This window comes from Odocoileus virginianus, chromosome 9, assembly GCF_023699985.2.
Source record: "Odocoileus virginianus isolate 20LAN1187 ecotype Illinois chromosome 9, Ovbor_1.2, whole genome shotgun sequence".
Classification (NCBI taxonomy): Eukaryota; Metazoa; Chordata; class Mammalia; order Artiodactyla; family Cervidae; genus Odocoileus; species Odocoileus virginianus.
In genome coordinates this window covers 10,717,893-10,742,776 of record NC_069682.1, presented here as the reverse complement: position 1 = coordinate 10,742,776, position 24,884 = coordinate 10,717,893, and the positions used below count along the sequence as shown (strand labels likewise).

The window sequence follows — 24,884 nt, the reverse complement described above, 5'->3', positions numbered from 1 at the left end:
AAGTCAATATTTGTTTCCAGTAGATGGCACTGCAAATCAAGTCTTTCTGGGTTTATTAACTATTATTTCTTTGACCAGGATAATTATTTTCTATAGTGAGGTCCACTAAAGCAACTTATACAGTGAAATTTTCAGTTTCACTGGTTGAGCAGATGGGGTTGTGGTTACAATAAACCTGCATTGTTCAGCATCCAAACGCTGATATTTCTTCTTTATTTAGCAGAGTTGGGATTTATTAAAGTGGTAGATGCATAGAATAAAAGCTGTCTACTTGCTTTCACATGAAACTTACTTTTTGATGTGGGATTTTTGTTGCCTGCTTTAATTTGTTTAGTCTATGTTATGTTATGAGTCCAAGGGGACATTTTATACTTCTGCACAGTGTCTGATTCAATCTCACTAAGGCTAGTTAACTTGCAGAGGCAAAACTGAGCATGACCATAAACCACATCCCTGACGTGCTGGTTTTTTGGTGTGTGTGTGTGTACGGGGCAATAAATACCCTCAGTTATAGAGAATGCAAATAATTCCACAAAACTCCAGCTCTGCCACAAAAAAAAGTGACACATGGAAATGTTCCAGTGACCGTGGATCAGAGTCCAGTTTTGTATGTAAAAGAATATATGCTTAAAATGTATTTAAAAGCCATTTATAAGAGACATTACACATAATAGAGACTAGAACACAGTACATACTATCACGTATGTAAAGACTCCAGAAGAGCGACTAGTGAAAAACAGATGCTAAATAAGTCCTCCCTCATCTTTCTCCTTTAATGGAGCAGAAGAGGGAAAGGTCAGGCCCTGCTTTGGGTGAGATCTCTGTCATTTTGCCTCTTTGGACTCTGACTTCCCCACCTCTCAAAAGGACTAGGAGCCAGGCTGCTCAGTTCAGTTCAGTTCAGTCGCTCAGTTGTGTCCGACTCTTTGAGACCCTATGAATCGCAGCATGCCAGGCCTCCCTGTCCATCACCAACTCCTGGAGTGGCTGCTAGATCTAGAATATTCTGCCTCATGTAAAACAAGACTTACAAGCAGAGTACATAATACTAGGCAGACCATACAAGTAGCCTCAGAAGTTGGATGTGACTTTCATCACAGTGTTTGTCTTCCTCAGTGAGAAAAAAGCCATCGGTCAAAACTGGCACTTTCGCAGCGAAACCATCTCTGCTCTTTAAATCAATGTCCTAGGGGAGTTCAGACATCACTAATTTTTTTAATATACCCTCTGTGTTCGCTGTTATTTTTTCTCTGGTCAAGGAAGCCTGAAACTTCTTCAAGTTATACAGGAACAGTACAGTGAGTTTCTAGAATTTTTAGAACTGGATGAGTAAGTGCTCTGATAGGTGATACATTCGTGGAGATATCCTCTGATAGGTGTTATCTTTGTGGAATATCGTATTCATCACTACGCTCACTTCCCCATTTAAACAATGAGCTCCATCACCCAGACTTTTCCCAGTGACTCTTGGGTACCTCAGCCCAGACACTTCTGGCAGGGTGGGGGAACCATACAGTAATTACAAAGACAAAACAATGATCTGAACAAGGCAGAAATATGACTCAAACATTTTGCTGCTGGCTAGGAGGGCAAAAATGGCCCTTCCCCTGCAGATCTGCTCATTACTTTTTTCCTCTTTGTGACCTCAGAATTTACACCTTGGCTATTTCTAGTCTGCAGAGATGGTGTTAGGATATTATAAAAAGCAAATTGTGGCTTTGGGTGGGGTAGATGGATAAGCACTTTTTAGAGTTTGAAAGGACCCAACAGAACATCTAGTCCAATCCCCTCCCTTTATCCTTGAGAAAAGATGGCTCAGAGAGGTCATTTGAACTTACATAGGTCACAGAGAAAATTAATGATGAAGCATTGATTAGGTCATTTTATTCTCATCCCAGAAGCTAGGCGCTTGAACAGGGATAGAGGTGAAGGGTGAAAAATAAGGGAGTGAGTGTCTTCAGATTTCACTCTCAGTGACCTTAAGAGAGTGATGGAAGAACACAGTCTCAACCCAGCTAAGAGACATGTTTAGATCTCAAGCCTCTGGGAAAAATAAGATTGCATACATTCTTCATATATTTGTTTATTTTATATTTTAATCTTTTTCATTTTTATTTTGAAATTGAAGGATAATTGCTTTACAGAATTTTGTTGTTTTCTGTCAAACCTCAACATGAATCACAAATATTTGTTTATTTTGAGAAGTTTTGGGGGGACACTTTCCCACCCTTCTACTTTTATGTTAAGCTAATTTGTCTAATATCTCAGAGATTCTCTTTGTTAAGGAAGCAAAATGGTTCATTTTCTTTAGGGCATTTCCTTATACAATGATGTCAACATGGAGTAATTATGAGCCAATTGACCAATATTTTTCTTAGTGTGAAGATCAGTGTGACAAAGTTTAAGTAATCATATGCCTTTAGAATAAATAAGATTAATATGTATATAATTTTTGACTCGTCTGCAATATATTTTTGTGAAGTCATACTTAGAAATGCCCATAATATGAGAAACTTTTCAACTGTTGTTTTCAATCCTAAATATTTTCCAAATAGCAAATGTAATTTTAATATTTTATATATTGTAGCTTCATCTGTAGGAAAGAATTCCAAAGTCCTTAGAAGGCATAACTTAGATGTGTAAGTGCATTTTGAAAGTGATATAATTCATGGTTTAACCATTGTTTAGACATGAAATAAGTTATAGTCAGCTGGTGTGAGCAAAAACTTATTTTTGCCAAGATTTTTAGAAAATGTTAACAATTTATAGAGAGACCTCATGGTGTTTATCATGAGATTTACATGGTTGAATTTCCTGACTTGGAATGTATTAATATTATGTCTTCTTTACTCTGAAACAGTCCCAGGCTTTATCTTTGGCTGACTCTGCCGGTCCCCCTCCCACTTCATCTTTAATAGATTTAGGGTGGATTCTACCCCTGGATACTCACATCCCTAAAGTATCTGCTTCTGAAATAAAAATGAAAGAGGGGAAGGTATTGGAATGGGATGAAGGGGCCCTTTAATAATGGCAAGGAATCTTGGAGCCAATTTCTTTTGTCTCAAAGGTGTCCTTGGACAGAGGAGAATGGAGGCAGGATACAGAATAAAAAGCCAAGGAACCTTCAAGAAGTCACGTGGGAAAAGCAACAGGAAAGCCAAAGTTGGAGAAGTTTCACCCTGGACAACGCTGAGAAGATTCTTGGAGCTACCAAGGTGACGACCATTGTGTATTGTGGCTTCATGATTTTATGGCTTAATCGCGGTGAGTACAAAAAAAATCAAACTCCTCCACACTGCTCTCCAGACCCACTGGCAAAGTTATGCAAGAGTATGAGTTCCAAATATATAAAAAGACTCCATTACTTAGGATAACGTAGACAGTTCATTGAGTTAAGGATTAGGTGTTTTTTTTTGGGGGGGGGCAATTGTTTTTTATTTTGATGAAATAACGTTCCGTGCATAATAATGACTTAAAACTAGTAAACAAACCCAGAGCCGGCGCAGTGGCTGCTGCAGCTCACGTCTCTGCTCTAGGAGACGAAAAGTGCATCCTCTTTGTAAACTGGAGTCGCCCGGAAGTGCTGGGGGGCCAGGCGAGAGCAGCGATCCTCTGCCCGCTCCCCGGCCCGGGCCCCGCCGCTAGGTTTGAGACCCTCGAGGAAGGGGCGCTGCCGCGGGCGCCGTGGAGGGCGCAGCGCGGGGCGGGGGGAGCCGGACGGGCTGGAGGAGGGGAGCTGGCCTCAGACCTCTCTGCGGCGGATGTTCTGCGGTTCCGCGGCGAGCAGGTGATCCTGCGAGGGGAACGGTGGGTCTCCCCTCGCTGTGAGTCCACTTGGGGCAGGACCTTTCCCCCGCCCCGCCTCTTCTGGGCCAAACTGTGTGTTGAAGCCTCAAGCAGTCGAGACCCCGGGGTAAAGCCAAGGAGGCCGTCTGGAGTCCTCCTTCAGGATTCCTCGGAACCGCTGTGCACCCACGGTCTCATTTAGGAGCCATCTCAGGGCGCCGAGGGAGGCGGTTTTGGGGTGCAGGCGGCCGGCGGGGTTGGAGATGCTCCACCTTCGGTGACCTTCAGGTGAAAAGAGGTCGGATGTCCCAAAGAGGTGGGGACCTGGAAGCTGGTCTGGGAAGAAGACTCCTGCTGGAGTTTGACCTGGGAGTCGCATGCCCTTCCTTTTTTGAGCCTCAGGGGCACTCAGAAGGCGTGACAAGACGAAGGCTCCCCAGGAGAGCTCTCATAGAGCGCTCACCAAGACGTGAGCCACTTGCCCAGCTGCAAGCGCGAGGGCTCTCGCCGCCGCGGAAGTCCCCCAGGACCTCCGAGCTCCACCCACCGTTTCGGTGCCGGGGCACTCGCGACCGCGGGGCTTGGCCGGAGCAGTTTCCGGGCACATCCCTCCAGTGGTTCTTCTACACCAGCTCGGGTCCCGCCGTCGGGGAGAGGACCCAGCGGGCAAGACCCCTGCCGGTCCCGCGCGCGCTCAAACTCTTCCTCTCTGCATCCCTGGGCCTTGCCCTAGTCCGTCGCCCTTGGGAGCACCCACTTATTCTTCGGGGACCTCACGTGCCTGGGCACAGGGGTCCTCGAGGACTCGCCGGGGTGACGCGCGTGGGAGGGCGGGCGGAGCTGGGAACGCGCAGCAGTGTCGGGATATGAGAGCCTCCCGACCCCTGGGCCAGGGGAGGGACGCGGAGAGAAAGGTCCGTAGAAGGAGATGGACACAGAACTGGGAGACTCTTGGGGGGAGGGGAGGGATTTACCCCTTGTGGTAACAGAGCCAAAATCCTGCCAGAAGTGCTGGTTCTCCATTTCCCGTGGACATAGATTCTAGCCTCCAGCAAGATCTCCTCGCTCCTCAGTACAGCAAAGCCCACCTTCGGAAGTTCTCTGTCTGACCCACTCGGGCGTCGCCAGCATTTCCGCACTGGGACATTCCTTTCCGTCTCTGCCCAGCCACCGCTCCGGCCAGGGAGATCCTCTTTGTCGTTCCCCACCCCCCAACACCTACGCCCCAGGCAGAATGCCCGCGGACCCGCACACGCACGGAAACCCTGCCCAGCGCAGGTCTGCTGTACCTCTTGTTCACTCCCTTGGTCGCCGAGGGCCACGTTTTCCTCGGGCAGGATTCTTTTCCCGCCCTCCAAGAGCCTGCCCAGGCCAGGTGCCCTTTGAGGTCCCCCAGACCTGGGCATTGCCCCCCGGAGACGCCGTGGCGGCCCTCGTTACCTGCGTCCTGCCGGTCTCAGGGGCAAGGCTGGTCCAAACAGCCCTGATTGAATTTCCGACTCCTCTGGGCACGTTTCCCAGGAAAAACCTTCCTCCGGCCCCCTCCCGCCACCCCTAAAGCCTCAGAAAATATTTGAATATCCGTAGAAATGGCACAATTTAAGAGCCGGGTGGGGCGCAGTGGGCGGGGCCCGGGGCTCGGAGCGGATGGAATTTCTTTCGCTGGCTACCAGCCTTCCGCGGATAAAGCGCAAGTTTGTGCATTTAGTCCACGGGGGGATTGTAAACCGACGGAACCGAAAGTGTCTAGTGAGTTGCGGAGTTTGCCCAGATTTCCCTGCAGATGGGTTTGCGAAAGCGCCTGTGATGGGAACTTTCTGCAGATCGTGTATGGAGGGAGCTAAAGGAAAAAAGCGAGGGGAGTGGGACGGGGAGGGGGCAGTGGGAGCGTGGAGTGTGTGTGTGTGGGGGGGGGGGTGGCGATGTGCCCAGGCGCGGGGGCGTCCCAGCGGGGTAGGGGAAAGGGTGCAACGTCCCGCCGGCTAATTGGCTTAAGACGTGCTGCAAGCGCTTGGAAAAGGTCGTTGAAGGAGTTCGCTGCGCACACACACAAAATAATAATCTTAAAAAAGAGTGCCGGGCATGCGCACAGAGAGGATGCCATATTGGAATGAGGCTGTAGTGGGAGTCCGAGCCGCGGAGCGGGCGCGCGAGGGAGGCGGCGGGCGGGGAGCGAGCGAGGCGCAGCGAGCGGGTGAGGCCGGCGTCCCCCGCCTCGGCAGCGCCCGAGCCTCTGTCCACGCCGCGGGGAGCACGAACTTCACCAGGTAGGACCCCGCGCCGGCCGCTGTCCCCGCGCCCAGCCCGCCCCGCGAGGGGACCTCCGGCCCGCAGGTTGAGTGCGGCGGTCAGCTTCTCTTTCCAGCTCCGAGAAAAAGGGAAGCTGGATTGGGCTAGGGGTGGGAGGGCCGAAGGAGGGGGTGCAGTGGGAGAGAAGCGAAAGGGAAGGGCTGGAGGAGAAGGCGACAGCTCTGGAGCAGAGCCGCAAACTCCGCGCTGTGCTCCGCGTTGTCATTATTGCTCCCCCCGTCCCCTTCCTCCAGGTCCCTCGGCTTCGCAAAGCCCGGCCTCACGGGAGTCTGTCCGTAGTTGGAAAGCGTACTCCTCCCAGGGTGCAGTGTCCCCTCCCGCCGCCCACCTTCCTCATTTGTGCGCTCATTTTGGCGACGCAGCCGCCCTTGTTACCCCGCGCTGGGGTCTCTTTCTTCCCTTTTTTTTTTTTTAGATGGTGTGTGTGTGTTCGGGGTGGCGGGGTGGTGGTGGCTGGGCGAGATGGTGGGGTGAGGACTGGAGAGCAGCCATCAAAAGGAATAAAAATCGTGGACATATTCGGAATCGCCCCCCGCCCCCCCCCGAAACATTTGCCTGTGCAGCTGAAATGAAATTGTCAGTAGTAGTTTCGGAGCGTGCTCCGGCATGGATGATCTTTTTGTTCTTTTTTTCTTTCTTTTTTCTTTCGCGTTAAAGTCACATCCTGTCCCTTGGGGCTTTCCTGTTGTTTACTCTCATATAACCTCCTTTCACAATTACTAATCTGATCTGGCTTTGGAGTTTATTATTTTCTAAAAAATGTGTGTGTTAGCAAAATCCGCAAAAACAAAAACAATAACAACCAAAAAACTGCTGTAGGAACTGCTAGATATATTTGTGGATTTTTGATCCGGAGCGGCGGGAGACGATTAGCCGGAGAAGGGGAGCCTTAGCGGAGGGAAGTGGTTGATTTGTGGTGGCCAGACGCGCGCCCAGAGCCCGCTCCGTTCTCGTGTTTTCTTGGAAGCCGCGGCGGAGGAGTATTTAGAAGCCTTGCCAGTTTCAATATGGCGGGCTAAGGTGGCTTTTAAAAACTGAAAATAAAGGTTTTGAGGTGGGAAAAAACCCAACCGGAGTTGCCATCTCTTAGTTTCACCTCTCTTTGGCTACTCTAGTAGCTGCTTTAGCGAATTAAAGGGGAAAAAAGAGAAGGAATGGGCTGCCCTAGTTTTTTCCGTGGTTAGAATCTGCGTGTGTCCAGTCCATTGCTAAAGGGGAGAGGGTGCCGCTGGCCCGGACCGGGGCATCGGAGCAGGACTGCTCTCCGTGCCTTTAAATCAGTGGGCATACCTGTGTGTGCACTTCGGTGAGAGTGTCCCAGAGATCCGCCCCAGATTCGTGTGTGCGTCTCCGAACCAGACCCTGCCCTGATTTGACGTGACAAACTGCTGACACGTGGTGCAAAATGCAGGAGGGCAGAGGGAGTGATTTATTTCAGCTTTCTAGGAGACCAGTTCTCTTTCTGTCTCTGTACGCAGGATCCTGTGTGGGTAAAGCCGGGTAGGTGCAGCGGTGTGCCGCTTATTTAACGGACTTAGTATCCAGGGTTTCGGGGGCAATCAGGCTGCAGACGCCGGTGGGGTTGTGTATGTGTGTGTGCAGGGGCGCGCTGTACTTACTGGAGGGCAGCGTGTAGTTTGCGCCGCGGCGGGGTAGAAAGTGGGAGTGGGGGGCGGCGGCGTCCGGGGCGTGGTGGGTGGGGTGGGGGGGGTGTGAAAGTACGTTGGCGGAAGGGCGGGGGCGCACGGCCCTGGCTGCAGAGCGTGGGGTGGAGCGGCGGAGTTGCTTTTGGAGTTGCGCTCTAGGGAAGGTGGGGGATGGGGAGAGCGTTCGCGGGAGAAAGTGCCCCTCGCCCTTGTCGGATCGGCGAGCCTTCCAGGCGATCGACCGGGGAAGTCGCCTTGGGGTTGAAGAGGGCGGCGAGGTGCCGGGGAGAGGCCGACTTCGGGGTCCTCGGAGGGTCAGAGAGTTTGAGGGCAGAGTCGGAGCTTCTAAGTGGAGCCCGAGGGTAAGCGAGCAAACGGAGTTTGCTTAGCTGGAAGCGGTTCCCGACAGGGGTCGCCAGTGGCCAGGATGCAGCCGCGGAGCGGTGGTCGCGCAGCGCAGCCAGCAGGGTGGCCCGGGGGGATGGGGGCCACACGACAGCCGCGCCGTCCCCGGGGCCAGGCTAGGGCAGGTCCGGGGAACTTTACCTGGGCCCGAGAACCTGATGGCGCGTCTGCCTAGTGTGCCAAGAAGATTTTAAGTCTCAGGATTAAAAAGCGCGGGCTAGGTCTGCAGTTACCACAGTGACGTGGGCTCTGGGCATTCTCAGGGGCTTGGAGAAAGGATCGAGGGGGTCAACTGTCCTATTTGGACGGCCCCCGCGCCATCGCACAGTCTGCCCCTTGCGGCGTCCCCTGGGTAGGGCCTGGGGGCAAGCATCCCCCAAATTGGGTACCTCGCGGCAGATTTTCCCTCCTACTGGGCAGTGAGGCTGACCCTCAGGCCTAGAGGCGTTTTGCACCCGCGACCCCCCAGCTGAGCGCACGGCGTGGCGCGTCCCCGGCGCTCCGGTCCCAGGCGTCCCCTCGGCGACTGCTTCCTCTTGGGCTTCGTTCAAGGGGAAACCAGCCTAAAATGGCTCAGTGCTTGTAAACTGCAGTTTCAGCCGGGAACCCCTCCCCTTGTCCTCCTGACGTCGCTGCTGACAAGCGCACAATCCTCTCCAACGCCCCGAAACCTGCGATTTTGTACAGGCTGTGCGGTGGAAGCCAGCATACAACCGATTACAAAGAACATTCCCCAGGATTATCGCAGGGCCCAAGTTTCCATTCTTATGGGGAGGAGAGGGCAGAATGGAGACGAGGTAGGAGCACCGCCGACCCCCGTTCTGGAACCTGGACTGGGGACTGTTGCGCGTGAAAAACCCGGGAGGTTCCCCGGGGCCGCGGAGGGCGACCTTGCGGAGCGATGGCCACTCACTGGGGCACTCATCCTTGACTTGAGTCCGTGGCGTCCGGACGCCGGGAGCCTGGGAGGCCGTTTCCAAACTTCTGGAGACCGGCTTGCAGTTTCGCTTTCGGAATTTTCGGGATCTTTGTGTTTTAGAGAGTTGGGTGGGATTCCGGGAAGAGCAGGACGCCCGGGGCTGGCCGCGCGGGTCCTCGTTTCTTTCGGCGCAGGAGTGAGGTTGCTCACCCACCCTGGTGTCCCGCGTTGCCTCCCTGGACCCCGGGCTCCGGATCCTCCAGGGTCCGGGACTCCAGGCCCTGCGCTCGCCCCTTGGCTCCGGAGAGTCCCGTCCCCGCGCAGCGTTTTGTCGGCTCCAGCGCCGCATTGGCAGCGGATCCGAACCCACCAGTGGGAAACTATCTCGGATGCCCGCAGACCGTGTCCGAATCCAGACCCATCGCCGCCGCTTTCTACCTTCCCTCACCCCTCCACCCTCGCACCCTTGCCGAGGGACCCGGGGGACCGATTGGCATGTCTGCACCAAGCAAATGGACCCAGCTTTCACCAGAGGAGAGAGAAAGCGAAAGCCGGCACAAATTCGGCCCCATTTCCTGGGGAGGCGGTTGGGGGTGGGGTGGGGGCCGGTAGAGGAGGGGAGCGGAGAGGCCCCGTAGGCACAAGGAATTGCTGGCTAGGCGCTCCTAGGAGGTAGGACGTTTGCTACTTTTTCCCTGCAAAGCGTTACATTTGCACACACTCTGCTTTCTCCCTTCAGTGAATAGGTACTGTTTCAGATGTTGATCTTAGCTCATTGCTGGAACCCAGCCGCTGCCTGGAAGGTGGGGGGCGTGGACAATACACCCACAGGCGCCAGAAACCCTCCGGTCCCCTACTCAAGCGCAGGAGACACTCCCTGGCCAGTTGAAACCGCAGCCCAGTGGCAGGGCTTTTCAGCAACGCTTAGGCTGGAGAACTCCACCAGTCAGTCTGGAAGTGCTGGCAGAGACCTGCAGGGGTGACAAGAGTATTTCCCCTTTCCCATTGGGTTACCCACACCCTGAACCTCAAACAGGCCATACTGATGGTACCCTGAATTTCTCTAGTGATGGGAGTAATTGATCTCAGAGGGCTTTTCCTCTTAATGTTTTCTTGCAGAGATTATGGACTGATGATGAAGTTTTGTCAGCAGGGCTGACCACTCATCAGATTCCATTTTGTGCACTGTGACTGAGGTGGCAGTTTCCACCTTTCTCCCCAGGGGACTTGCGAAATCTGAGCAGAAATGCTGGGTGATGGAAACGTTGCTCAGAGCAGTAAGTGAATGAGGCGTCCCTGGAATTGATACAGGGTGCTTTGGGGATACAGGAAGCGCAGGCAGTGACAATGTGGAGAACTTTAAAGTTAAAAAGGGTTCCTTTCTTTTTTTTAAAGTGATTTGAACAAAAATAGTCAATGTAGAATTTGAATCATCTCCAGTTCTAGTATTAGCTACCATTTTTCTTTCAGTATTTCACTTTCTGGGGAACTTTTGGAGTTCCTGTAACAGTGTGGAGGCCATAAAGAAGAACTTGTTAGACTCCCCTGGTGGTCCAGGGTTCAGACTCCGCGCTTCTAAATGCAGGGGGCTATGGGTTCCATCCCTGGTTGGTGAACTAAGATCCCACACACCATGGGGCACAGCCAAAAATAAAAAATAATGAAGAACTTTTAGAAACTTCTTGCCCCCAAAGGAAATTAGGATCCATAGTTTTAAGACATTTTTAGTATTATTTCCTGACTGTTCTTATATCGACATTTCCCTGGTGGCAACTTACTGTTCCCATTCTACAGGTAAGCAAAACTGGTTAGGGAAATTATCTCTGTGATGGCAAACCAGTCTGCATTTGCAGTGGTGACCCATGACCTGACAGCTCTGTTTTGTGAGGAGGATTCCTGACAGAGGAGGCCAGGACAGAATCCGGAGGAGGCCTGGTTTCAGCGATGCTTCTGTCTCGCTGTGTGACCATGGACCAGTTACTGGTAGTCATCTTTCTGAGAATCAGCTTCCATAACTAAGATTAAGTACTTTAAACTAGAAACTCATTCAGACATCTCCATGGTTCTATTTGGGAAAAAAATTGGTGGTTCAACACATCTATGCAGACCTGCCCATGTGATTCATCTTTAAGACTCTGGTCTGGGAGGAAGAGTGGACACATGACTGGACATCATCACAGAGGATGTCTGTGAATGCAGATCCCTGTCCAGAAGTAAAGTTGTTTTTAAGTGATACAAGTGTACATGGGGTCATGATTTCACTTGGGCTCTGGAAAAGGAGAGATGTAGAGAAAAACTGGGGCACACCACTGTAGCTTTCATATATAATTCAGTAATGGCAGGACCTGGGCCAGCTCAGCCTGCCTTTGAATACGTGCCATAGAGAAAACTTTGATTTGCGTTTGCTCTAATAATTCCTAGACTGGAAGGGACCATTCCAAATAGCCCTCTATACCCCGCCCTCCCACACAAGGTGAGTGCTTAGACTTTATTTGATTATATTCATGATATGTGTGTTTGTGTGTGGTGGGGGGAAGGGGGGCGTAACTGCAGCCTCCACATAACTCAGCCAGTGAAGGAATCAGACCTGGCCCTCTGTTTTCCACACCTACCCTTCAGGTTGGGCCACTGGGCAAGTCCTTCCTCTCTTTGTAAGACTGAGAATGTCCTGCGACAGTTCACAGGAAACTTGATCTTGTTGGCTAAGCCAAGTGTTCTCTGTTTGGAGGTCAGTGTAAGCAAGATGTTTATAGACAGGGCAGTGTATTGTAAGAGAAGATACTCAATTTGGAGCTTGCAGTCCAACAGCGAGTGAACTGTGCTGTGCTGAGTCATTCAGTTGTGTCCAACTCTTTGCGACCCCACGGACTGTAGCCCGCCAGGCTCCTCCGTCCATGGGATTCTCCAGGCAAGAATACTGGAGTGGGTTGCCATGCCCTCCTCCAGGGGATCTTCCCGACTCAGGGATTGAACCCAGGTCTCACATTGCAGGCAGATTCTTCACTGTCTGGACTACCAGGGAAGCATTACCAAATAAAATTCTTAGGGTCTGGTTTTGTATGATCAGCCCAGTGGTGTTCTGATTGAAAGGTACCACCCTTTACTCCCTATCTCGTTAGCCCGTAGAGAGGTGTAGTTGTAAATTTGGCTGTGCCCCGTGGCATTCAGGATCTTAGTGCCCCTACCAGGACTTGAACCCCCACCCCCTGCAGTGGAATCTCAAGAGTCTTAACCACTGGATCATCAGGGAAGTCCCTCGTAGAGAATTTTAAAAGATGCTAATGCTTTGCTGGACATCAGCAGTTAGGGTCCTTCCTGTTACCAATGATACTCACTATTCAAAAAGTTTTACTCTCTCCTCCTGTAGGTTTCTATTCTTGTGATAAGATGGATGTCTTTGACATTGATTTAAATAAAGAATCCATTGTGCTTTTGGTTTCATTCTTTTTGATTTTCTTAAAAACCAGAGTGGTGCATTTTGGTTGATTCCTTATATTTGGTGAACTCTCCAGTGTTGGGCAAATAGCACCAGTGGGGTTTAGAGCCACAGGAGTGGGGACGGTGGGAAAATTTTTATCGTGTGTTTTTTTGTCCCTCCCGCAGTTTTATTGGCCCAAGGAAAGATGGTTTTTAAGCGCACTTTCTCTTCAACTGGGCAAGTTGTTGTTGTTTTCCATTTTAGTCAAAACTGATAGGAATTCCATTATTTTAAGGTACAGTATGAATGTTTGAAATGCCAAGGGCAAGTTCCTACAAAGCCTCACGTAAAAGGTCATTTAAATGACCTTGTTTACTTGGCTGTGCTAAGTCTGAGTTGCGGCATGCAGGCTCTAGTGCCCTGACCAGGGATCGAGCCTGGACCCCCTGCATTGAGAGCAAGGAGTCAGCCACTGGACCACCAGGGAAGACCCTGCCATCATTTTAATAAAGGCTGGTGGTTCTGGAGCGTCTCATTTTTCTCTGCTCCCCTCTCCCTTGTCCCTAATAGTCCATAGTGCTGTTACTAAGTAACGGCCAACTCTGGGATCAAACCTACCAGCTCTGGTTTTCTGTATTTGATGTTCTGCTTGGAGGCAGGAGAAAGGCTCTAACTGGTGAAACAGAATGTTTGGAGCCTTGAGTCTTGGTCCTTACCGTTTATTGTCTTTACAGCTTTAGCTTAAATATGCTTTCTTCTTCCCAGCCAGCTGCAGAATTCAGACGCCTTCTTCCCCTTTTCCTCCCTATGCAGTGAACTAGGGCGGCTCTGGGCAGTGTAGCAGATTGTACACTCTGAGCAGCCAGCTGGGCATTTGGGACCAGCCCCATCTCTTGAAAGCTTTTGAATGAAAAGCTTTTGAATGAAAGCTTTTGGGATCCAGCGTAGACCATGGTGACTACTTCCTTTTTTGAGTCTCCGTTCCGTTTGAGAGGATTGTATATTGTTCTTTCCTGCCACATCCACTCTTAACTAGGAAGGTTCAGGAAAATCCAGATCTTCTGAAATGTTTGAGTGGGTTGAGAGACTTTAGGAGACCTCAAGAATGGTCCCTGTGTTTTGCAGATGAGAAGTGTTGCTTGTTGTGGTTAAAAAGGCCCAGAGTACATTCTGCTAAGTGATGGTTACACTGCAGGGTTAAACCAGCTCTTCGCAGGATTGCTTACATTTCCCAAGTTCTTTATAACTAAATTAGGGTGTTTTTATTGACTTGGCAGTTGGATGGGGCCCAACTTACTGTTGCCTTATTATTTATTCTCTTATTCCTCTGGAGCTTCGCTGTGGCTCAGACGGTGAAGAATCTGCCTGCGGTGAAGAAGAAATGGGTTTGATCCCTGCAGTGGGAAGACTTGTTATTCTCATAAATTTCCTTTCTGCAGTTAGATCATACCTCTCATGCCATTTGATTGGTGCCTAATTTTATAGATTGTACATATCTGTGGCTTAAAGTCAAAACCTGAAATGCTCTTCAGGTGGATCCCCAGAGCTCAGCAGCCTGGGATCACATCCTTCAGGGATGGGCTCGCAGAGTCCGAATCAGTTGAAGTACTTCTGCTGTGCATCTGTCCTTGTTGAAGTCATCCATTCAGAAAACCCCCTCAGAAAATTAGGCACTGATGATTACACGCTTACAGCGGGCTTCCCAGGTGACGCTAGTGATAAAGAATCCTCCTGCCAGTGCAGGAGAGTTAAGAGACGTGGCTTCAAGCCCTGGGTTGGGAAGATCCCCTGGAGGAGGGCATGGTAACCTGCTCCAGTTCTTGCCTGGAGAATCCAATGGACAGAGGAGCCTGGTGGGCTGCGGTCCATGGGGTTTCACAGAGCAGCCTCAGGGCGGTGCTCTAGTTCATCACTCTTAATATTTGCAGATGACAGGGAAGTCCTGTGTCTGCAGTTTGTCCAGGATCCTAGCACTGAGTGTCTGTTAATTCAGAATCTAATGCTTTGATAAGAGCCTACAACCAAGCACTTCTGTGTCAAGTATTTCTTGTCTGTTGTATGCTGACATAAGGATGGTGTTCACCTTTGTGGCTTGGAAGCCAGTTTCTGGTGTGACAAGCCCTAGATAGCTACCTTGATGCAAAGACCAATTGTAAAGTCGATTTAATTGTGTCTTTCAAGGCCTGATCTATCTTGATAGGAAATAAGTAGAGAATTGTACATAAATAATTCTAAGGGAAATAGTTAATAAATAAATGAATTTACAGGATGGTGGCACAGCAAGTCTGCGATTTGGTTGGGTTTTCTTCTCTCGAGCAAGTAACATGGAGGGCTGTTACCTTTCTCAATTTGCCCACGCTCTTGCTCTTCGTGATCTGATTTAGCTCTATCTGGAGTAATACACTTGCTGTTTGATTTGGGTGGGAGATTAAGAGGTGGCAGTTAAGACTGTGAATCAAAAGACACAGTTGGCTACACTCTGTGTGACAGACTCCAGGTTAGAGTGACGTAAGAGGAAAACAAATATTGTATATTAGCACATGTATATGGAATCTAGAAAAACAGTACTGATGAAGCTATTTGTAGGGCAGGAATAGAGGTGCAGACATCGAGAATGGACATGCGAATACGGGAGGTAGGGGAAGGAAAAGGTGGGATGAATTGAGAGAGGAGCATTGACATGTATATGCTCCTGTGTGTAAAATAGCCAGCTAGTGGGAAGCTACTTTTTAGCTTAGGGAGCTCCTTTGGTGCTCTGGGATGACCTAGAGGGGTGGGATGGCGGGGGATGGGACAGACGCTCCAGAAGGAGGGGGGATATTTGTATACATATAGCTGATCCACTTTGTTGTATAACAGAAACGAACGCTACTTATAAAATAGCTATCCCCCAACTTAAAAACTTCTTTTTTAAAAAAAGACCCAGTTTGCTATCATGGGGCTCATTGGCCGCCACTGGGCTTGGTAGGTACTCCTTGACCACCTCTTATCCTCCGCAGATCTAATTTCTTGGGACCGAGGTATGAATTGGGATGTGAGAAATTAGCCTTCTTATGCTGGGGCAGCCGTTTGTGTCAGATTTCAATCTATTTAGAGTGAACTGGATGCAAACTGGTTGCAAAATGGGCAGGAAATTGAGGTCCTAATCAAGGTGTAAACCAAACTCTGGAGCACATCTCGGATGGCAATGTTTCATGAATCTTCTGTCCCAAGGGATCAGGTCATCTCCCTGGATGATGGAAGGAATCGGAAGGCCTGCCTCTTCTTGGAGAAATAGAGTGTTGGCCTGGAGAAACAGTGAGCATGGGGGAGATGGGCTTAGTCACGCATGATTAGTAGAGTGATCTGGGTGACAGGATGGGTGTAAGCAGAAGGGAGCCTTCCTTGATAAGTGCCTGGATACTTAACACCTCTTTTCATCTTCAGAGCCATTTATAAACGTGGTTCTTGCAGATAACACCCATGATCTCAGGCTGGTGTTTGCACGTTGCTTCTTAGGAAGGTGGATGCAGTGATTGTTTCAGAGATGAGGTTTGGGTCACAACCTTGTGCCTCCTGCAGAATGCTCTGAGATTTTCCATTTTGATGGAAATGTTTGGGAAGGTCTTGGCTCAGATGAGGTGTCCTGTGCTCATTAGGAAATTCCTGGAGTGTGAAATGAGGCCGTTTTCTCTGATTTAGATATGCTAGATCTCCACGGGCAGCCAGAGCCTGTCTGGAATTTCATAAGCTGTCCGTTTAGGCCTTCGCCTTTAATTTTCAGCCTGGAGAAGAGTCTCTCTTTGGAGTCACATAAAAAACAGCTGCCAACCATTTCCTTGTTTCAGGATGACGAGCTTGAAATGGTAAGCATGTTAATCGGTAGTAAAATTGCCCGTTTCTTGAACTACTTTAAGCGGATCCCTTTGAAAGGGCTAGATAATTGGGTAACTTTAAAAGCGACGCAACATTTCTTTTATTGCTGTTATAATAACGCTCACTGGAGTGAGGCCTTCGGAGTGGTCTGTTTTTGAACTTTGCCTTTTGATGAATACAGGTAAGAATGATTTTTAATGCTAAGTCGCTTAGTCATGTCCGACAACTTGGGACTTCATGGACTGTAACCCACCAGACTCTGTCCATGGGATTTCCCAGGCAAGAATACTGGAGTGGATTGCCATTTCCTTCTCATTTTCTTGACCCAGAGATCGAACCCATGTCTCTTGCATTGGCAGGTGGATTCTTTATCCACTGAACCATTGGGAAAGCTTCATTAATGGGCTTTGACCTTTTTTTTAAAAAGAAGTTTAGTATGTAGTTATTTTTGACTGTGCTGGGCCCTCATTGCTGTGAGTGGGCTTTTTCTCTAGTCGCAGCAAGCGGGGGCTACTCTCGAGTTGTGGTGCTCGGGCTCCCCTCGTTGCAGAGCGCAGACCTCGGTATTTGTAGCACGTGGGCTCGGTAGCTGCGGCTCCTGGGCTCTAGAGCACAGGCTCAGTAGTTGTGGCGCACGGACTTAGCTGATCCACAGCATGTGGTATCTTCCCGGATCAGGGATCGAACCTGTGTCTCCTGCATTGGCAGGCGGATGCTTTACCAGAGTCGCTAGGGAAGTCACTTTGGGGCCTTATTGATAGGCTTTCAGATAAAAACAGCGCACACCCTGCATTCTAGAGGACCACCCAGTCATCTTTATGACAAGCGTATTACTAAGGCGCGCGGTCCTTTTCTGGCAGTTTATTGGGATGGGCTGTGTATCAGGGGATGGCATTCCACTCCAGTACTCTTGCCTGGAAAATCCCACGGATGGAGGAGCCTGGTAGGCTACAGTCCACGGGGTTGTGAAGAGTCGGCCACGACTCAGCGACTTCACTTTCACTTTTCACTTTCATGCATTGGAGAAGGAAATGGCAGCCCACTCCAGTGTTCTTGCCTGGAGAATCCCAGCGATGGGGGAGCCTGGTGGGCTGCCGTCTGTGGGGTCGCACAGAGTCAGACTGAAGAGACTTAGCAGCAGCAGCAGTGTATCAGGGGACCCTCAGATGGAGGGGTGGAAACCACGCAGCTGGTTTCTCTCTGAGGTGGTCATCTGTAGCTGATAGCAGAACCAGAAGGTCACTTTGGTGGAAAAAGCGGGCTGAACTCATTCACTCGGCAAACTTCTCGCTGGCCAGAATGCAGTGGCATGAGCACATCCAACTTTTAGGATGGTCCAGAAATGTTTATTTTGGGTAACCAGTTCCTCCTCCCTGCAGACAAAGCAGAAAATGGAGATTTGGTGGGGGAGGGGGTCTCTGGTGCATACTCATTTCTCCCTGTGTGCAGGTTCTGGCACTGTCTGTCCACTGCAGAGTCTCCTGTGATGATCAGGTCGTGAGTCTGGGTTCCCAGCCGTGCAGTACCATTGTCACCCCTATATAAACCTGCCTTAATGGCCCCAAGTTCAGTGATTGCTGAACTAAGTGGAGGATGTTTGAGTAGTAAGTAGTCATAGCTCCTATTCTGCTGACTCATAATTAAAGGAAAGTTGGTGCATGGACCCAGAGCCTTGTTATGTGTAAGAATTTAATAGATGGTAAAGACAGCCTGTTAAAAACCCAACGGGGTAGGAATGGATTATTAACTGCAGGGAATGGTCAGCTCAGAGCCGCACTTCACAAGACATTTGAACATAAACATATGGGAAATATGTTAAAAAACTAAATGTGAAACTTGAAATCCAGGGAAATTAGACTTCTGGTATCTTACAGTTGGGGAGGACATTTTATGAATGTAATTTTTAAAAGACATGAAGTGAATCAATGGATCAGATTAAGTTGAAAAAGACAGCACGTTCCATACATGTATCAGAAGGTATCACTGAGGGGAGAATTAAGGGAAAATGTCTGCAAGGGTTTTGTGGGATAAGATACGCAGGGCTCTTAAAAATCCATTAAGAATACCAACAAAGTTAAAATGTGGGAAAGAGCTGAGGTGTCATGGGAGAATTGCAGATTACAATGCCCATAATAATGAAAAATAAAAAAATCAAAATAATGGCCAGCAGTGGGAGAGGGATAGCAAATGAATAACCTATTCATATTATAATAAAAATCACACAATCATTTTAAGTCATGTTTTCAGAGGAGTTTAATGATGTGGGAGAAATGCTTTTTAGGTGATGTTAAATGGAAATGAATTAAAATTCTAAATTCTATATGAAAAAAAAAACCCACAGAGAAGTATCTGGAGGAGATTATAAATACAAAAGAGATTGTCCCTGGGTGTTAGAATTACAAGTGATTTTAATTTGTCCGTTTTTAATTTTGTTTTGCAAGACTTCTGCAGAAAGTGGAAAGGTTACCTTTTATGGAAAGAAAAAAAGTAAACATTGCAAAAAAGCAAATGGTGACATGTCATTTACCAAAATAAATAAATCTTGCAGCTCCCTGAGTAGACAAAGATGTGTTACTTGTCCTTACAGAACAGTGTGGATTTTTGGTATAAATGTTGTTGCTCTTGACTTCTATTTCAAATGATGGGTCTGGTTCATTAAAATTGAACTTATTTTACAGTCGCTGATTACCTTTTTACAGCATGTAGTTAGATGCAGACAGAGTTGAATCAATAGGAATCTTAAAAACTTGAGCCCTCCTTTAATAAGGGCATAGAAGCTACTGATATTTGACTAATTTACTAGTAGTTGGGTTCATAGACTTTTCCTTGCAGAAAAACTGCCTGATTACATTTCTGAGGTGGAATGATTTTCTTTAATTTGTAGATGAATGAAAGAAGCCACAATCTTAGTGACATAACTTGGAGGCTAAGATTGCTTCTCTTTTGAAATTGTTTTGGTATAAAAACAGCACATTCACTAAAAACCTACTACTTTAAGAAGATTGCAGTGAAAGATTTTGGAATATTATGGTGAAACTGTTCAGTCTGCTTTTGAATTTCTTTAGGTTTTAAGATTCCTATGCTCTTTAAACTAGTTTGCTATGTATTAAAACTACTAAGAGAGGCAAGAATTGGTGCTGATTTAGGGCATATTCCAAACTCAATTATCATAAACTTCTGCTTACCTAGGCAGTGGTCTGGGTGTTCATTATGGCAGCTGCTAATCACATAGGGCTTTTAAATAGATATGCACGTGTGCTCATTTGCTAAGTCACATCAGACTCTTTGTGACCCCAAGCCTGCCAGGCTTCTCTGTCCATGAGATTCTCCAGGTAAGAATACTGGAGTGGGTTGCCATTTTCTTCTCCAGATTTAAATAGGTATACAAAGGAATATTACTCAGCCATGAAAAAGAATGAAAACTTGGCATTTGAGCAACATGGTTGCACCTGGAAGGTATTATGCTTAGGGAAATATGTCAGACAGAGGAAGTCAAATACTGTATGTTATCACATATATGGAATCTAAAAAATATAACAAAGGAATATAATAAAACAGAAGCGGACTCACAGACACGGAGAACAGACTAGTGGTTATCAGTGGGAAGAGGGGATGGGGAAGGGACAGGGGGAGGGACTTAAGAGATACAAAATACTAGGTAGTAATTTCTCAGTTTTTTTCTTTATCAGGTGATGCCCTACCACTCAGCATGTTCTTGTTTTCTATCTGTTTCCATTCAGTCTCTGTTTCCATTTCTGTCTGTCCGTTTATCTGGCATGCAGCTGCCCGAATGATTTTTCTGAAACAAACCCGATCATTTTGCTTCCTAGAAGGAAGCCCTGCAGTCCCCACTGCTGCCTGCAGAGTAAAGTGCAAGGATCGGGTCCCTCCTTTGGCAAACCAGCCCTGACTGGCTGACTCTTAGTAATGATAGCACCTGGGTATTTCACCGGCTATGAAGTACACAAACCAGATAGGTGTAGGATTCTGTGAGAACCGGCTGTAATTTTGTCTGTTTTCCCAGCAATTCTATCAGAATGCAAGTGTGGAATCGCCATCTTATTAAGGAGAAGTGCCGTTGGTCAGAAAGCATGTTATTGGCATGCAGTGATGTTTTATCTGGTTTTGGTAACGAATCACTTGTGAGACACCAGTTACCTTCCCTGTGTGTGGGGATGCTGAGGCCGGGGCACAGGTTGAGGGGTGGGTGCGGTTCTTTCTTCATAGCTTCCAGTGAGAGAGGAGGGAAAAAGGTGGATCGTGGAGTCTCTTATTAATGCTGCCAAGGTAGATTTGGGGGTTGAAATGGCAGTTCTGTTAATTGATGAAAAATATGTCCATCTTAGTGGTGATGATGACCTGTAGCTGTGCTGTGACCTTGTGTGGGTCTGTGGTCGTTAGTCTTCAGTCCTGCTATTTCCTGTTGCTAACATGATGTCACACCCTGCATGTTGTAATGAAATGGTGGTAGCTTTGATGGGGTATCATTAGTTTTGGAGAGTTCAGAAATTCATGGTTGTGATTATAGTGCCCTGACTTCTGCTGTTGTCGCTTTCCTTTAGGTAACTCTTCCTGCAGGATGCATTAAGAGCAGACGATCTCAGCCGTTAAGAATGGAGAGCAGTGTGTCGGCTTCCAGTATGCAGGACCCTTCATCCTCACCCTTGGAAAAACATCAGAGCTCAGCTGATCGCAATGGAGATCTTGATTCAGGTGTGGTTTCGTTTCCTAAATGAGTTTGGCCCTTTGGCGTCTTGACTGGTATCTTCCTGAGAATGTTTAAAAACATTGGGGCAGTGTTCTGAAGCTTTACATACTGCTTGTTCTGAGATCTGCAGGGATATTTATAAGCATATAGCAGCTTGAAAGTTACGCAAAGTTGGGTTCAAAATACCAGACTGAGCAGGCTAGGTTATAATGAGGTGACATGCCACTTTAAAATCTCAATGGCTCTGTGATCCAGCAGTGCCCATCCTGGGTGTATATCTGGACAAAACTATAGATAAATGCACCCCACTGTTGGTGCAGCACTATTTACAGTAGTGAAGATTTGGAAGTAGCCTAAGTGTCCATCGACAGATTAACAGATTAAGAAGATGTGGTACCTAGATGCAACGGACTCTTACTCAGCCACAAAAAGGAATGAAATACTGCCATTTGCAGCAACATGTATGAATCTAGAGATCGACTATCATACTAAGTGACAGTCAGAGAAAGACAAATATCGTATCACTTACATGTGGAATTAAAAAATAGTGCAAATGAACTTACTTACAAAACAAAGGCACTCAAAGACATAGAAAACAAGCTTAAGTTTACCAACGAGGAAAGAGGGAGAGGGATAAATTAGGAGGCTGGGATTAACATATGCACACTACTGTATATAAAGTAGATAAGCACCAACATCCTGTTGTATATAGCACAGGGTACTCTACTTAATATTGTGTAGTAAACCATGATGGAAAAGAATCTGATAAAGTATATATATGTGTGTGTGTGTATGTGTGTATGTGTAACGGGGTCACTTTGCTCTACACCTGAAATGAACACAACATTGCAAATTAGCTGTGCTCCAATAGAAAATAAACCCTTAGTAGTTTAACACAGTAAGTCCTTATAAATTGGCCATATCGTTTGAGCAGGGCCAGTGGTGCTCTGTCCGATGAGTCCTCCCACCCTCTCTTTAGGGCTGTCATCTCTCCACGGTGCTCCGAGGTCTGTCCTCACAGAGGGTGAGCTGGGCTGGAGTGGCTTGAATCAGCGCTTAAATACTCGAGCGCAGAGGAGACCTTTGCTCCTAATCTCTTGACTAGAACTAGTTGCAAGTTTTGGCCGCTGCAAGGGAGGCGACCAAGTAGAATTGTCTCCCATGTGCCCAGAAAGAGAGGGCCAGGGCAATCCGCCTAGTTGTCAGATGCCCCTTCCCAAGACCCTTTCTTTCCTTCTTTATTTTTTTGGCTGTACCTCGAGGCTTAAAGGTTCCCCGATCAGGGGTTGAACCTGGAGCATGGCAGTAAAAGTACCAAGTCCTAAAGAGCATAATGTGAAAGATATTTAGGTCCTGTGAATTTGTGCTAAAATATTTCTCCTTTTAAGAAATCCCAAACAAAGCAATGGACATCTCTGATTGAATTTTATATTTAGTGAATTTATACATGTGTCTTTTTTCTAACTACTGATATAATAAAGAGTTTATTTTAAAAAGATAACTGTTTAAAGAAAGATAAGTTTTTAAAAATAAAGGTTTGTGATATTTACATAACATCAGCTTGTATAAGGACAGCTCAGCTCTGAATCATAAACATTTGCTCTGGAGAATTCATTAAAAAAATGACCGTTAACTTTTGGGAGATTTGACCTCCATCTGGAAAGTTACAAGGTGGGTCTTTGCATTTCAATGAGACCGTGAGTCTTAATGTGGTTACTCTTGAGTGTTTGTGTAGTTGGGGGCCCCCCACCCTCACTCCTAGTTGCTGCACTTGCCTGCTTGATGATCCACCTTTTGCTATGAGAACTCCAGCTTCACACAGAGGACTCTCTGCCTCATAAACAGCTTTTTTATTTTTCATTTTGCCTCATTTTAAGGAAGGCTCAAATAGTAGTTGGGGCCCATGACACTCGAGTCCCCTCGATGAAATTGTTGTTCAGTCGCTAGGTTGTGTCTGACTGTTTGTGGCCCCATGGACTGCAGCACGCCAAGCTCCTCTGTCGTCACTCTCTCCCGGAGTTTGCTCAGATTCATGTCCGTGGAGTCGGTGATGTTATCCAACCATCTCATCCTCTGCTGTCCCATCCTTCTTTTGCCTTGAGTTTTTCCCAGCATCAGGGTCTTTTCTCATGAGTCACCTCTTTACATCAGGTGGCCGAAGTATTGGAGCTTCAGCTTCAGCAACAGTCCTTCCAAAGAATATTCAGGGTTGCCATGTAAAATTCCTCCTCCTCCCAGGGGCCCTGAGGCCACCCCCAGGATAAACCCAGTGGATGCACTGAGGCCTCCCCAGCAGACAGCCTGGGCATCTCTAGTATGGCGCTCAGAGAAGGAAGTTGGGTTGGGATTGGATTCCTGGAACTCTCCATTTCTTCAGTTGCAGTGACGAAAGCAGGCAAAACGGTATGCTGACATAGATCCCTTGACATTCTTTTTTCAGACCAGTTCAGTGTAATTTGCTGGTGAAGCCTGCAGATAGAGTGGCATTGCACATTTAGATGGGACGAGCCACTGAGGGAAGGAATTATGCTGGAAGTGTGGGCTTGATGTGTGTATTTTTTGTATTAGGGGTATAGCAGCGTGAATAGTTGGACGCGACTTAGCGACTGAACGACAACAACCAATCTCTTACTCTTCCTGCTGGGGACTGGTTCAGTGTGACTCAATAATATTCCTCCTCCTCCCTTTTTAAGGTCTCTTTGAACAGTTGTTGCCTCCCTAGCTAGGAGAATCGGGTGTTTTTCTTTCTTTCTTTTTTTTTTTTTTATGGAAAGTCTCTCTGGCCTTCTCGGGCTCTGGAAAGCTGAGACAGCCTTGAGGACCTTGTGTTTTGTCCTCCCCCCAGCCCAGGTGTAGTCCGGCAGCCGTGAACTCAGACCTAGGATGGTGTTGGCTAGTCCTTGCTGAGTTTCATCCATACCTTGTGTCTGTTCAGTGTACTTAGAGTGGTGGTTGTTCAGTGGCTAAGTTGTGTCTGACTGTCTGTGACCCCAGGGACTGCAGCACGTCAGGCTTCCCTGTCCTTCACCATCTCCTGGAGTTTTGCTCAAACTCATGCCCGTTGCATCGGTGAGGCCATCCAACCATCTCATCCTCTGTCATCCCTTTTTCCTTTTGCCTTCAATCTTTTCCCAGCATCAGGGTCTTTTCTAGTGAGTGGGCTCATTGCAACAGGAGAACTGTTTTCTAAACCTTGTGATCCTAGGAACTGTCAGCAGTTAGAATGATAAAGGTTGAAAGTCTTCTGCCTTCTCTTTCCACTGAAATATCTAGCACACAAAAAGGTGCCCTGTAAGATTTCATTTACTCTAAACCTGCTGGTTTTCTGTTCCTTGACTGGGTACTGGAAATAGGTTTAATATTTCGCTTGCAAAGGACTTCATTGGCAGCCCACTAGTTAAGACTCCGTGAAGGGGGCACAGGTTCGATTCCTGGTTGGGCAACTAAGATTCCTTCATGGCCCCCCCCAAATTTTTTTTTTCCTTGCAAAGTTAGTCTTATTTCAGATGGTAATATTCTACAACCCAACATCTGATCCCTTAAAAAAAGATGGGTGAGTCCTGTGTTGATTCCATTTTTCACTGTAAAGTTGTCTGCACGCCCACTTTTTCAGTAAAGTGTTCAGTATTCTTTTTCTAGTTAATAGGAATGATTCTGGTCACATATCCAGCATTCCGTATTCTAGAAGTGGATCACCACTAGTAGACACTCCTTTCTTTTAAATCGTGAAATTTCCACAGTAGCTCGTCATAGTCTGTTTGCATTACATCATGGGAAAGGCCTCCCACCGGTTCTTGTGCAGAGAAGAGAGATTGTTGAGAGTTTCCTTGATAAAAC

General features: G+C 47.8%; 1 protein-coding gene across 4 annotated transcripts in view; it reads left to right on the top strand.

Moving 5' to 3' along the window:
* Positions 1-5,461: 5,461 nt before the first annotated feature.
* Positions 5,462-24,884, top strand: part of SFMBT2 (Scm like with four mbt domains 2) — a 176,798-nt gene continuing 157,375 nt past the window's right edge. The window contains exons 1-2 of one of the 4 annotated variants that reach the window (XM_070471944.1): positions 5,462-5,535; positions 20,902-21,052. In XM_070471944.1, coding sequence (XP_070328045.1) covers positions 20,953-21,052 — 100 coding nt within the window. In that variant the 5' untranslated portion in view covers positions 5,462-5,535; positions 20,902-20,952. Of the gene's footprint in view, positions 5,536-5,894; positions 6,054-7,502; positions 7,597-8,799; positions 8,945-20,901; positions 21,053-24,884 lie in introns of those variants that run through there. The other 3 variants (XM_070471946.1, XM_070471947.1, XM_070471945.1) reach the window with 3 other exon arrangements.